This window comes from Hypomesus transpacificus, chromosome 12 (genome assembly GCF_021917145.1).
Source record: "Hypomesus transpacificus isolate Combined female chromosome 12, fHypTra1, whole genome shotgun sequence".
Classification (NCBI taxonomy): Eukaryota; Metazoa; Chordata; class Actinopteri; order Osmeriformes; family Osmeridae; genus Hypomesus; species Hypomesus transpacificus.
The window spans coordinates 2360456-2374417 of NC_061071.1; the positions used below are offsets into that span (position 1 = coordinate 2360456).

At 47.5% G+C, this 13962-nt stretch overlaps 1 protein-coding gene across 1 annotated transcript; it reads right to left on the reverse strand.

The window, feature by feature from the left end:
* Positions 1–193: 193 nt before the first annotated feature.
* aox6 (aldehyde oxidase 6) lies at positions 194–10524 on the reverse strand. The gene is made up of 35 exons (XM_047031573.1): positions 10174–10524; positions 9900–9954; positions 9455–9551; positions 9159–9267; positions 8842–8968; positions 8699–8760; positions 8526–8603; positions 8192–8272; positions 7843–7987; positions 7641–7733; positions 7301–7452; positions 7023–7116; positions 6819–6928; positions 6522–6706; positions 6171–6333; positions 5954–6043; positions 5683–5852; positions 4946–5072; positions 4689–4811; positions 4427–4523; positions 4146–4270; positions 3901–4034; positions 3671–3758; positions 3471–3557; positions 3167–3358; positions 2833–3060; positions 2610–2705; positions 2395–2523; positions 2195–2269; positions 1970–2022; positions 1755–1869; positions 1565–1630; positions 1257–1445; positions 964–1131; positions 194–753 (listed from the first exon to the last, which is right to left on the reverse strand). Exons 1-35 carry the CDS (start codon positions 10216–10218, stop codon positions 703–705), a joined length of 3999 nt encoding a protein of 1332 aa, XP_046887529.1. The 5' UTR covers positions 10219–10524; the 3' UTR covers positions 194–702.
* Positions 10525–13962: the final 3438 nt, after the last annotated feature.

Here is a 13962-nt window from a genome sequence, read left to right on the forward strand (position 1 = left end):
GGATGGTATGAAAGTTATTTAGGACTCATTGCTAGGATGTTTGCTTAATGAAAAAGCTAGAATTCTTTCCAATAATTAATAAATATGCCCCAAAAAAGTTCAACTTTAATTAAAAATGTTTTAGCTTTCTATTTAATTAAGCTGTGTGACAGAAACATTTACTTGAAATAAACTTGTAAACTTGCAATAGTTTTTGTGTGATTTATTAATATGGAGCCAGCACACAAAATATGGAATGGTGGAATGTAAGCTGAAGACATTCATATCCTTGATAGCAATTTAGGGAAATAACACAGCACACAACTTGAACTGAGTATACCAAGGTCTTTCAACTTCTGTATAAGCCATGTCTGTACAGATATGAAAGATTAACATGTGTTATGACATAAAACCATCAGTCAGTGATAGCACAAACTATTACACAATAAAATGTTATGTTAGTACATCTTTGAAGTGGTCCCGTAATGGGGGGAAAGATTAGGATGATTGTCAGATTCTTTGATTTCTTAGAGTACTAATTAGCCAAGGGTCCCAGAAACCCTAGCGGTGCCCCTGCATCTTCAATCATTGTCAATCATTTCAAGTTAGTATCTCTGTGTCAGTGAACTATATGAGTATAACAACTTCATATGTGCATGCCATTTGCTATGTTAATACATGGTAGATGTAATGTAACCTTAAACATTGTAAAAAGCTTCTCTTCTAGATATCCAAAGCCCATGGTTTGAAGGATCCTGGTTGACTGGTGGGAATCTGTGAAGTGAGATAATCCCATTACTTTCTAAGAATGGCATTCGATATATAACAATACTATCAGTTTTTCTTGCTCTTGCTGGCATGCGCTTAAGAAAAAAAAAAAGACCAGTTATTTTTTTATTATTGATCAAATAAATTGAATTGAATTTCTACCACTGCAGGGATATGAACATGTGGGCATTATGACGCCACGTGGCATCTACCTACCCTCTGTGTGAAAGGGGTGGCACATGCTAGGCAGGTTCTCTCAGGGGTGGCAGGGCTGTTCAGTGTGAAGGGGCCGTTCATCCCCACCTCAGCGCGCGCTGACGCCACAGCATCTTTGATGGCGAAGAACACAGAGCTACCCAAGAACAGGATGGGTTCTCCGATACCCTGCAGAGAACATGAGAGAGCCGTCAGAATCTCACAGACTGGCACTGAGCAGCCTCTTGACGATAAGAGAGAGAGAGCGAGAGAGAGAACAAGGATGACAGATTAATATAAAGAGAGTGACACACCTTTGATGAGTAGATGGCATGCGAGTTGTCAGACCCAGCCAGCAGATAGGTGTTGAACTTCAGAGGAATGTCACAGACGGCAGGGATCTTGTACTGGGAGGGGCCACGTGTGTACAGCACTCCAGATGGAGAGAACTTCAGCTCCTCCATGGTGTAAAGACCAAGGCCCTGGAGAAATGCCCCTTCAATCTGAAACACACACACACGTGTGCACACATGTGCACACCATTCAATTGTATGTTGATCTATGATGATCATGTTCTATATTATATACTTTTACATGTTTGGTTCTGGAGAATTAGTCTCACCTGACCAATGTCTACAGATGGATTAACACTGCGGCCAATGTCCACCACAATGTCCGTCCTCAAAGTCTGAATAAAGAACGCCCCCCCCCCCAAAAAAAAGCTCCTCATTAAAATGGTTCAGAAATTCAAAAGAGGTAGAATTCTAGTGATGTGAATTGCAAATGGAATATGCAGTAAAAAGCCCCCTAACCCTGTAGTCCCCTGTCAGGCAGTCCACTTCAGCCTCACAGCAGCACACAGCATAGGTGTAATAGGAATAGGGCTGGCCCTCCTGTTTCTCCCAGTCCATATACCCATCATGGCCCCTACAAAACAAACAATGGGCACATTTCAGTGAATGTGGAACGGTTTTCGGACATGCACATGAAGTAGCTTCATGAATCTCAGATACTGTATGTGACATACTTGTAGAATCCAGTGGCTGACAGACTGATCTTCTCAAAGAAAGCTGAGGTCACCTACGTGTGAATAGGAAGACAAAACCTTTACAATTATAACCAAATACATGTACTGTTTTAAACTATTTTAACAGTTTAGTTTTGTTGAATAAAATGTATATGAATTCTGAAAGAAGAATGATAAATGACTTGAATGAATGAATGAATACTGTATATGATCACTGTAACATACCCAGCTCTTCCATGTGCCTTCAGGGTTCTTCTTAATTAGGGGTTGCAATCGCTGGTACAAAATCTGGCAGGCATCCTGAGACACACACACACACACCCACACACACACACAGAGGTAAGCAACCTGGGAATCAGCTAGGTTATTGAAAGGTGAGAATGTTTCTAGACCAGTGACTGGGCATCATCATAGTTCAACGGCACCTTGACTGCCATGCCATTGGCATCCGTGCCATAGGACGCAGCAGAGGGGCAGGTGTTGGGCACAGTGCTGGTGTTGGTCTCGGTGATGTGGATGAGAGAGATGGGGATGTGGAGCTCACGACTCGCCACCTGGGGAGAGGAAGAAACATCCGGAAGTTAAGCAGGGAAGCTTTAGCTGTTGTCGTTAGAGTTTCTCTTCGACAAAAGGAGGGAACCTGCTGCATTTTAGTGTGGATCCCCTGGCCCATCTCTGTCCCTCCGTGACTGACCAGAACCGAGCCGTCCTTGTAGATATGCACCAGGGCTGCAGCCTTTTACACACAAAAACATGTACACATGCACACGCACACAAGACACACACAGGTCATTATTGTTAGGCTGTTCTGCATATAATTAACAAAGGAAGATGGATTCACATGATTTACGAGCAAATTTTACCTGATTGAGGAAGCCTTCGGCAAATGCGATGCCATATTTGATAGGGATAAGGGAAAGACCTCTCTTCTTCCAGCGATTTTGCTTGTTAAACTCGGTGATGGACTTGCGTCGAGCGTCGTAATCCGACTTCACCTTGCACTCATCCCAGCATCGCCACAGGTTCTCAGGGTCAAACTCAAACTTGAAGTGGGTCATGGATACCCCCTTGTACATATTCATCTCACGGACCTGCTCAGACACGACATCAAAGAAAAAGGTTCTGACCATCAGACCAATTCTAATCCTCCCCCCAAACCGCCATCTTTAACTAGTCACAACCCCTTCCTCCGCTGACCTCTTCGGCGGTGCGGCCCAACTTTGCGGCCACGTCGTTGATCATGCACTCGACGACCAGCATGCTCTGGGGCACGCCGAAGCCTCTGAACGCCGTGTTGGAGGGCAGGTTGGTTCTGCAGGCCACAGCTCGGCCTCTCAGGTTGGGGATCTTGTAGGCGTTGTCCATTTGTAGGAGAATCTTCTCAATGACCTGTTGGAGAGAAAACATCAGGGTGAAGAAGACCCATGTCTGGTCCAATGGGGCCCATATCTCATTGAGGACTTTGAGCTGGTAGAGATGAAGCTCTCCAAAAACGTCTCACCAGAACAGACTCATCCACAGTGTTGCCGCTGTTGGCATAGTAGTGTAGGTCCGCAGTTTCAATCCTTCCGTCCTTCATAAAGCCAACCTGAAACACTTCAAAGTTTAAGTTCCACTTAAGATATCTTAACTGTCACCTTATGAAAGCAAAGCATACTGTACATTTGACAGACATGAGCTAAGCAACAGTGAGGAAAGCACCTTGTATGTTCCCAGAACAGGATGCCGAGCCCCAGTGATAAGCATATCTTCTCCTCTTTCTAGAATACAACGCACCGGTCGCCCAAGCCTACATAGAGATTACACATCAACAAACAAAGTGACATTTTCTAAGTATCCACTTCTCTATGAAATAAGACTTATCGAGTCTATTATGTTTATTATGACTTATCAAATCATAATCTATGTCAACAAAGCCTACATGGACATACTTCCATGCAGCCAAAGAGGTGACGCAAGCCAGAACAGTTGTTTTAGTGAGCTTCCCTCCAAAAGCTCCTCCAATCCTTTTCACATGGCAGGACACTCTATTTGAGGGTATGGAAAGTGTCTCTGCAATGGCTTCCTTAAATAAAACATAGACATATCAGTACATTACATTTGAAAAAGGGGAAATGTCGTCGTTGAAGGAAAAACTAAATCCTAGACATTTCAGATTTCATGGAGTAGAGGTTACTTGGGTGTATGATGGGTGCTGGCTTGATATATAGACATCTAGCTCCTTCTCCTCTCCTGTGGGAACCACCAGCATGCTTTGGGTTTCCATGTAGAAATGCTCCTGCCCACCTAGTCGTATCTCTCCTGGGATGTGATTAGAAAACAAACATTGAAAATGTGTCTGTGTATTTGAAGTTATTTTTCAAACTATAATTTTGTTATTTTCCTTTGAAAGATCAGCCATGCAGTCAGGGAAAGGTTGTGTTAATTCCGTATCAACACAACGCGGCGGTACTGCACCTTCATGAACTTGGTCCACTGCAGCGAAGGCCTCGGTCACATGACCCCTCTCGATAACCCGCTCAGGTTTAAAAAAGGACCGTTTCTCCATAGCCTCCTACCCATGGTGTGTGTGTGTGTGTGGGTGTGTGTGTGTGGGTGTGTGTGTGTGTGTGCATGAGAGAAAGACAGAGGGTGTATAAAAGTAACAAAGTGAGCAAAACAGTTCAAATGGAACAAGAACAACATATGTTTTTTGGGAGGTGTCGTTATGAGACCAGACCTCGACGGTGAAGAGGGGATCTGGCAGATCTTCATAGACGATCTTCACAGCGGCAGCGCTGCGTTTAGCGTGTGGCTTGGTGTCAGCGACCACCGCACACACAATCTGTCCCACGCAAGACACCTAGGGGGCGCAGGCACTTTGACACGGCTTATTTCTCAACATACAGATGCTGGTTATTCTCAGTGTGCAAAAACAAATGCAGCCTCCAAAATCATGGCCCGAGGGGGTGTTGATATCGACCCCATGTACTGTACCTCCTTCTCAGCCAGCAGTTCCTCTTCGTAGCCACAGAACGGGCGCACCTTCTTCCCAGGGATGTCTCGCCATGTGATGACGTCCACCACTCCAGGGAACTGGAGAGCCTGGCTCACATCCAAGTCTCTGGGAAAAGGACAGTCCCTAAAGTCACATCATCGTAGTTACAAAACACTTGCCTTATCGCGCGTGACTCTAATTTGGCCAAGCTTTTGTGGCTCCCTGTCCAAATGAATATTGAATTACAAATGAATATTGAATTACAACAAAATAAATCCCTATGGCTATAAACATTTATTTGGAATTTCCTTTACAGGAAATGAGGCCAGCTGACACAAAGAGGCCCAGGGTGAATGGTTGTTGTATGGAATGGGGAGGTTTGAGCTTGTTGACGAAGATCATGTGCAACCTTAATAGATGACTATAGATCCTCACTGTAAACAACTCTGTCAAAACACACAATGGGTTAGTGTAAAGGGGTATGGACTGCTGGGATAACGCATACAGTATGTATTAATACCAAACTCCTCTACATTAACTGTATAAACATAACCCATTTTAGATCAACGATTAATAGCGAATAATTAGAAAACAACCAGATCGGCAGTAGTGTGGGTAAAGAATGATATGCAGAGAGCACTGTATATAACGGTATATCTGAAGGGTCCACTATCCCGGAATTAGGATGGAATCATGCAATCCATGAAGTCATGTTTTAAAATCCCTGTTCTCTTACATGATCTTAGCGTGTGCTCGGGTGCTGGTGACCAAAACGAGGAAGAGCTCTCCGTCCCTCTTAGGCATGTCGTCACAGTACACCGCCTCGCCTGTAGCCTGGCTGATGGCAGAGCGATGCATGATGGGACGGCCCACCAGGTCCTGACCCTCCTGGCCCCCTGCCACCGCCTGCAACACACACATTCACACACCTGACCTTTAGCTGGACAGAGACATGAAATTAAATAATAACAGCATTGCAACACCTGATGGTGGACCACAGGTCAAACCTGGAATTCCTGAAGGCTGGGTTGCAGTTGGTGGGGGAGAGGCTGGATACCACTGCTCATCTCCTGGGACAGGACCTCTGTGGTCACACCCTAACAAGGAAACACATTCTCAATGCCCCAAATCCCTTCTCACCAAATATAGCTGTCAAAGGCCAAAGCAATCAGTTGTGTTCCACCCAGGGCATGACTGAGGGGTTTACACCCAGCTGGGTCCTACCATCTCTCTGAGTGCCTGCTGTATCTCCAGGTAGAATTTGAAGAGCAGGCTGAGAGTGAGGGACATGCGGAACTCCACCTTGCCCCCCGGGGTGCTGGGAGGAAGGGTAAGTTCATCCAGCAGGACAGAGTACGCCTCCTCCAAGGTTTCTTCATTCCAAGGCCTGGTGGACAGAAGGAAGGGGTGGAAGGGTGGTGGTGGTGGGACAAAGGGAGGGTGGTAAGTGATTTGGGGCATTATTTATATTTCTCATCACCATTGACTGATGGGCTCCAAAGTTAAACTCAAATGAGTTGGATGTTTTTTAGATCCTAGCTCCTGAGCTTGATGATAACGGGGAGCTGGTCGTACCGCCCTATGACGGCCGAGCAGGTTTTGGTGGCGCTGATGGTGCATGGGCCCACGCCTCCGTAGTAGAGGCTGAGATCCTGGACCAGGCTGGAGCCCTCTGGGAACACCACCCGCATGCCCGTGGTCACGGTGGCCAGGGCGTTCTCCTTCCTCGGGGCCTGTCGGAGCGCTCGCACAAACTCCCCCTGCAGGCACGGGAGGCACATTACACTCGCTGTGTCATGAATAAATGATACACGGCAATAATACAAACACACGTCATAGCAGATGGCGTGTGTGGTTTCATTGACGTTTTACCTTTCTGGACACTGGGATAAAAACAGACAGGACGATTGCGTTGGGTTTAAGGGCTGTTTTTCCAAAGCCCACAAAAAAATCCTTATCCAATGGGATCTCCTCTTTTCCCTCTGCAGAATAGACAATACGACAATGTCTAAAAACTCACTTTAGGAAACCTGACATATTGGGAAGTCTCAGGAAAACTATTAACTGATTACTCACCCTTTGAAAGCACCTCAAGTTTGCAGTTCCCAGCAGCTAAGACAGGGTTCAAGTCCGAATTTGGATATGCACTCACAATGTTACCCCCCAGGGACTAAATCACAAACAAACACACACACACACAGTGAATACAAATAGCATTAAAACAAAACAAAAAAAGAAAAACCAATTAAACATCAACATGAATCTGTGTCAGTGGTGGGATACACCACGTAGGGATCTGAGCACTAAATCTGTTAACATCAGTGGTTTGGCGTCCGAGCCAGATGTCCACTCACTGCCACGTTGCGGATCTGCTGTCCACCCAGGTTTCCCAGCTGCTGGAGGAGGGCTCGGAACACTTCTGTGTGCTCCAGGGGCAGCTCCCCTACCAGCCTGGCCAGCAGGGCCCTCACGGCTGACAGCGTGCTGCCTGCTCCCACCCACACACCTGCACCACACATCCACACTCACATGAACAGAACGTTCACAAACAGTTTCACTAAATGGTTAAAAACTTATATTTTGGTTGAGGCTGGTGGAGTCGATGATTTGACCGCGGCAGTAGTTAGCTGTTGATGAAATAAGAACTGTCTGGTGAAGTTTGCATGGTAAAATGTTTTAAGTCTTAGGTCTAACCCTGGGGTGTCTGGGTAACCTCAAAAAGCTCCTTTACTCTGGTCGGTGATATGATCACTGGATGCAGCACTCCTTTAAACTTTATGTCCGGACCTGGGAACAAACAAGTGGTCGTGTTGCCCGTAAACTGAGGGGCTTATTGAAAAAGCATGAGACATTTTGACCAAGAGTACACCAGCGTGGGTGGAGGGATTGTGGACACCTATGTTGGTGTTGCCCATGACCAGAGGAGCCTGAGGGTGGCAGCTCTTCAGCTTCACCAGCTCCTCCAGAGAGACCGGGGACACCCAGGTGATCCTCTCCCCACGGAACGTCTGGGACTTCTGGGTCTCTGTCTCCGCCATGACCTGGTAAGAGTGGAACACGCCATCTCACAGATCTCTGTATCATAGATCAAGTTCTGATAAGCGTCATGTGTGCGAGTGTCAGCTGACTGTGCCCCTGAATCAGACGTGTGATTGTGTGTTACTGTACACCTTGTCCAATGGGATTTTATACTGGATGTTTGGTGTTGTCATGCTCAGCGTGCGAGGCTAGCTCTGATGTCTCACTATCAGCTCTGGAGGGAAGATGAGCTCTTGGCTGGGGTCCAGAGGGAGCATGTCTGCCTTGTCAAACAGCTGAGGAAGCTCCTTGGAGAAAGAACAACCATCCTTTCAACATTTTTTATTCAATTCAAAAATGTTATGTCAATTACCAATTGACTTAACAGTGTGACAACGATTTAGTAACGGACTAAGAGTGATAAAGTAGCTTGAATGTTAAATTCCTAACATAATTTCTGATTTTGCGTTAACATGACGTGAAATTATGAATAGTGCTATGGAAAACATAGTTTATGACTGAGATTAGGTCCAAGGAAGGACTGTAAGTAAGCTTACTTACTTCTTCACAATTCTCAGGCTGACAGTTTCCATTCATGCAACAACTGCCATTGCCGTTGGCTTGACAACAGTTTGATTCCTGGAGACATATTACTATTTAGTAACCCAGTACACACAGCAGTTATAGGCTTCAAGTTAGTTAAATGACACTTTTTGAAATGTAGAAGTTAATACCTGACAGAAGGTTTTGCAGCCATCTACAATGGGACGATATCCGGTGCACCGACACAGATTACCTGAAAAACAATATGATATCAAAATATTTTCTGTCAGAGTGCATGACCTAAACAGAGCTTCCTGGTTGTGTTGAGTGTTACCCCCCAGAGCCTCTTGGATGTCCTCCATGGTGGGCTGGGGCTTGTTCCTCAGGAGAGTGTACATAGACATCACCATCCCTGGGGTACAGAACCCACACTGAGAACCATGGGCCTTGGCTATACGCTCCTGCAAGAACACACATCAACCATTAAAGTGATGCCACATCTGCACTATTCAATACAAACACAAAATACAAATTCACTCCCTGTGTGACTTTTGATTCACTCAAATTGTGTTTTGAAAACGTAATGCAGTTCATAATAAACATATGTATTCAGATTTGACCAAAATGCACCTTTAAATGGTTTGTGTGTACCTGTACTGGATGAATCCGGGTCTTAGTGTTACCTATACCCTCTACTGTGGTCACGGCTGCACCATGAAGTTGGCATACAGGCAACAGACAGGCATTCACAGAGTAATGGCTAGTAGGTGAAGGAGTAGTGTCTCATGTGTCAGTGCAAAATGCAATGTCATGATCACCATAATTATCGACATATCATCCACCATCATTGTCCCCATTCATTAATGCAAATAAAATTGGTTGAAATGCCCCCAGTTATGAAAAACTGTCTACCACATTAATTAAATACAGGGAAAATAAAAGGATACACAATAGTTTTGTTGTTGGGCTCGTAGCGGGAGAGCATGACTGTGCAAGCTCCACATCCTCCCCCCCCACACCCATACTTAGTGCCTGTCATCCTTACTGGAATCAGGGGGTTAAGAATAAATATGAAATAACAGAATCAAAAATATTAACAAGCCATGTAATGGTTCTACACATTTACAAGAAAGTTCAGCTCGAAGACACTGCATTCAAATATGCCACAAAAGTTATCACACAATTCACTGTCAAGATGAGGTGGACAAAACGTGATCGCACTTAATTTCTGTGACCCATTTATTTAGGCTTAAATATAAATACTTAAGGATAGTTTACTAAACTATTACAAATAAACCTTGAATAACTCATTTGTATTTTACTCCATCTTTTCTGACCTTACCAAGTGTCTAAGCATAGCTGTTTGATTCCCCCGTCTTGCATCAAGGATACACTTTTCTCTGAGGTACGACAGTAACATGGTCTCCGGGTCCACATAGTCATTTACCTGTTTGCATAAAGATTATAATAAAGTAACATATATGTGTGAAAATATATATATAATTTTACTTCTTTATTTACTTCCGTAATCACTTAAACATTGCTATTCGACTCCATCTAGAAAGTTATTGTACAGAACTAGGTGTAGCCTTGTAGTATTGTATTGTAAAACGTATCAACGTGCAATTATAATCTAAAACAACACTAAAATATAGGATCTTCCTACCCTTTTTCCATTTACGTAGAAACACAAACGTTGAATCTCAGCCATTTAGCTTTCATCCGGCAGAGTCTACTCCCAGTGTCCTTGCGTGACTTATTTTTACTTGCGAAACAGTAAACAGCTTGACGGCCCGTTAAAGACAATATTTATATCGCGATAACCCAGTTGAAAGTTAATTATTCGTTCCAGATGCCCTATGATTTGAATCTAGGTCAAAGAGGAACTTGAAATATTAACTTCCAACAACAATGTCACTTGAAAACACTACCAATTGGCTAAGCGTTGGATCAATAGTTGGTTATGACAGATTCAATTTCATTCACTCTAAAACGGCTCTGCTAAAATAACGGCTCCTTAAATTCAGGCCACACAAAGTAAGGATTGTCTACTTTGTAGGCTATGTTATAATGTGCATTGATTTTGTACTTTGGTCAAACTGTCATGTACTTTTCAAACCACAAGATGAGGCTATAACACAACGGGACCCCCAGTGAGCTCCAGACTTGTCTCTGAAAATGAGTGGTTCCAACATGCTTTTATACATATTGTAGCGACCCACGGATTGGTCGCGTGTTAACTCGCGCTGTTGGCGCAAAGGATTGTGGGTGGCGCAATTCACATACTTGTTTCATGTTTGGTTAATGTTGTATGCATGTTTGAGTTGAGTGTTGTTGTTCTGTCAATTAGGTTTGTCAGTGGATGATGTATGGATATTAGTAACTATAAGTTATCGTTGTTGCCATAACTGTGAATTGTATGTGAGTTAATGACTTGTTGTTGGCATTCACATGTGATTGGTGGTGTAGTAATAAAACCTGTAGTCGAGCGGTGTATGGGACACAGGATAAAAAGGTCTTCTTCTCTGCGTCCGATTATTACGCATCCACTCCAATATAGACCCCTAGCGCCATCGTTACATTGGTGTCAGAAGTGGGATGGCGCAACCACGCAGGATGGAGGAAGAAATCGCAGATCTTGAAGAGACCATTAAGAGGACTCAGCTACACCTGGAGAAACGTAGGCTGAAGATGGAGCGTTCCAGGGCAAGAACGTCGTCCCACGCTGATGGGTCCAGTGTGCCACGGCCTTGTCGCCCCCTAGAGGCCGGGAGTGGAACCACAGAACACACAGCCATAGCTGTGGACATCCAACCTGACCTACCTGGGACGTCCCCACAGGTGGATGTTGGGGCCATCCTGCCCCGTTCCACTGCCATGCCAAGAACACCAGCGAAGGTGCCCAAGTTCAATGGAGAGACGCTCCTGGAGTCATATCTTGCCCAGTTCCAGTTGGCAGTGTGGCATGGTGGTTGGAGCAGCGAGGAAGCCGCCACTCATCTTGCCCTGGCGCTGGAGGGAAATGCGCTGCAGGTGCTCCTGGATCTGACCCCGGGAGAACAGCGGAACCTGGAGACCTTGACCGGGACCTTGGAGAGGCGGTTCGGGCAGCCACCATTCCCTGACCAGAGTAGGGACAGGCTAGCCAGCTGTCGCCGCCAGGAGGGAGGGAGTTTGGGGCTTTCGCCGCAGATATCCAGCTCTACGCCCGCCATGGCTATCCAATGTTCGACGCCGCTGCAAGAGGGGAGCTGGCTCTCCATGCATTCCTCAAGGGGCTTATGCCAGAGCAGCTACGCCAGCATGTGCGTCTCACCATGCCCAGAACCCTGGAGGGGGCTCTTCAAGAAGCGGTACGGGCGGAGGCGGTGCTCTGCGCTCGGGCTGCCCCGCGGCTGTCCCTTCCGCACGTCCGGGCCATCGACTGTGGGGGTGAGGAGGCCGAGCCAGTTTGTCAGGTGCAGTTTCAGCGGCGGCCAGCCCCAGCTGGGAACCGTCGACCTCGATCCACTCTTCGGTGCTATCGTTGTGACGAACCTGGTCACATTGCCCGTGACTGCCCAGCACCAGTCTCCAGAGCACCACAGCAGACGGGAAACGACGGGGGGGTGGCGCAGTGAGGGGCCCGCCACCCCAATCGTTGGCCCCTCCCTTAAGCCAAGAACTGTTGATTGGTCGTGTAGGCAACACTAAGGGACTGTATTTGGACTGCTGGCTTGATGGCCAACCCTGCCAAGCTCTAGTAGACACGGGGTCTACCGTCTCACTGGTGCGTCCTGGCGTCCTTCCAGGAACCATGGGGACGCTCTCCGGCGCATGGTCAAAGTCAGACACGAACCTGGTGACGGTGACAGGGGAGAAGGCTGCTACAAAGGGGAAGAAGCATCTGCGGATCCAGGCTGGGAACCAGGAGGCGGAGCACGAGTTCTGGCTTGCCAATATTCAGGACTCGTGCATTATCGGCCTGGACCTGTTGTCCCGTTGGGGTGCCTATGTTGAGGTCCTGAGGGCAGCCATCACCCTTGGTGGGGAGACTGTGGCGCTCCAGGCCGGCCAGGACAAGAACACAAAGGTCAGAGACCAGCAAGCCAGCTGCCAAACAGCTGCCACCAGCGACTCCATGCCAGGTCAGCCTACCAACCATACATCGGCGGAGACGTCTGAGGCGGTGAGGGAACTCTGCCGCCGCAGCAGTGATGGCCTTGACCAACAGCAGTGCGGCCAGTTGAGGCACCTCCTAGAGGACTATGCAGATATCTTTGCAGCAAAGGATGAGGACTGTAGGCGGACGGGGTTGGTTCAGCATTCCATTGACACCGGTACCGCCCAACCCATCCGCCTGCGGCCTCACCGGCTGGCCCTCGGCAAGCGACAGGTGGCAGAAGACAAAGTTAGGGAGATGGCTGCTGCTGGGGTAATTGAGCCATCTGACAGTCCGTTGGCCGCACCAGCTGTCCTGGTTCGAAAAAAGAATGACAGCTGGCGGTTCTGCGTGGACTATCGACGTCTCAACGCGGTGACCAAGAAGGACTCTTACCCCCTCCCTCGCATAGATGACGCCCTCGACCATATCACAGGCTCCAGCTGGTTCAGTTCCCTTGATCTGCGTAGTGGCTACTGGCAGGTGGAGTTGGCCCCTGACGCACGACCAAAGACTGCCTTTACCATTGGACAGGGACTGTGGCAGTTTCGTGTTATGCCGTTTGGACTCTGTAATGCACCAGCGACGTTCGAACGGCTGATGGAGAGGGTACTGGCTGAAATACCACGGAGTCGTTGTGTGGTATACCTGGATGACCTGCTGGTGCATGCCAGCGACTTTGACCGAGCCCTGGGTAACCTGCAAGAGGTCTTTGAAGCCATTCGTCAGGCTGGGTTGCGGTTGAACCCTGCCAAGTGTCGCCTGCTGACAAGAGAAACGCAGTTCTTGGGCCATGTGGTCAGCGCGCACGGGGTAGCTACCGACCCCGCTAAGGTGGCCGCAGTCCAGAATTGGCCACCCCCTGCCAACGTCACCGAACTGCGGAGCTTCTTGGGCCTGGCGTCCTATTACCGGCGTTTCGTCCGGGGCTTCGCCACGATTGCCAAACCCCTCCATCGACTGACTGACAAGGGACAGCCCTTTGACTGGGACGACGTGTGTGCCGGAGCCTTCACCCAGCTAAAAACTGACCTTACCGAGGCTCCCATTTTGGCCTACCCAGATGCGGAACAGCCCTTCATCGTGGACACTGATGCCAGCAACGTGGGAGTTGGCGCCGTACTGTCCCAGAGTGTTGGAGGGGTGGAGCGCGCAGTAGCCTACTTTAGCCGCACTCTGAACCGAGCTGAAAGGAACTACTGTGTGACCCGGCGTGAGCTGCTGGCAGTGGTCCTGGCACTGCGACAATTCCGGCCGTACCTGCATGGCAGCCATTTCCTTGTGCGCACCGATCATGCTTCCCTTACCTGGCTG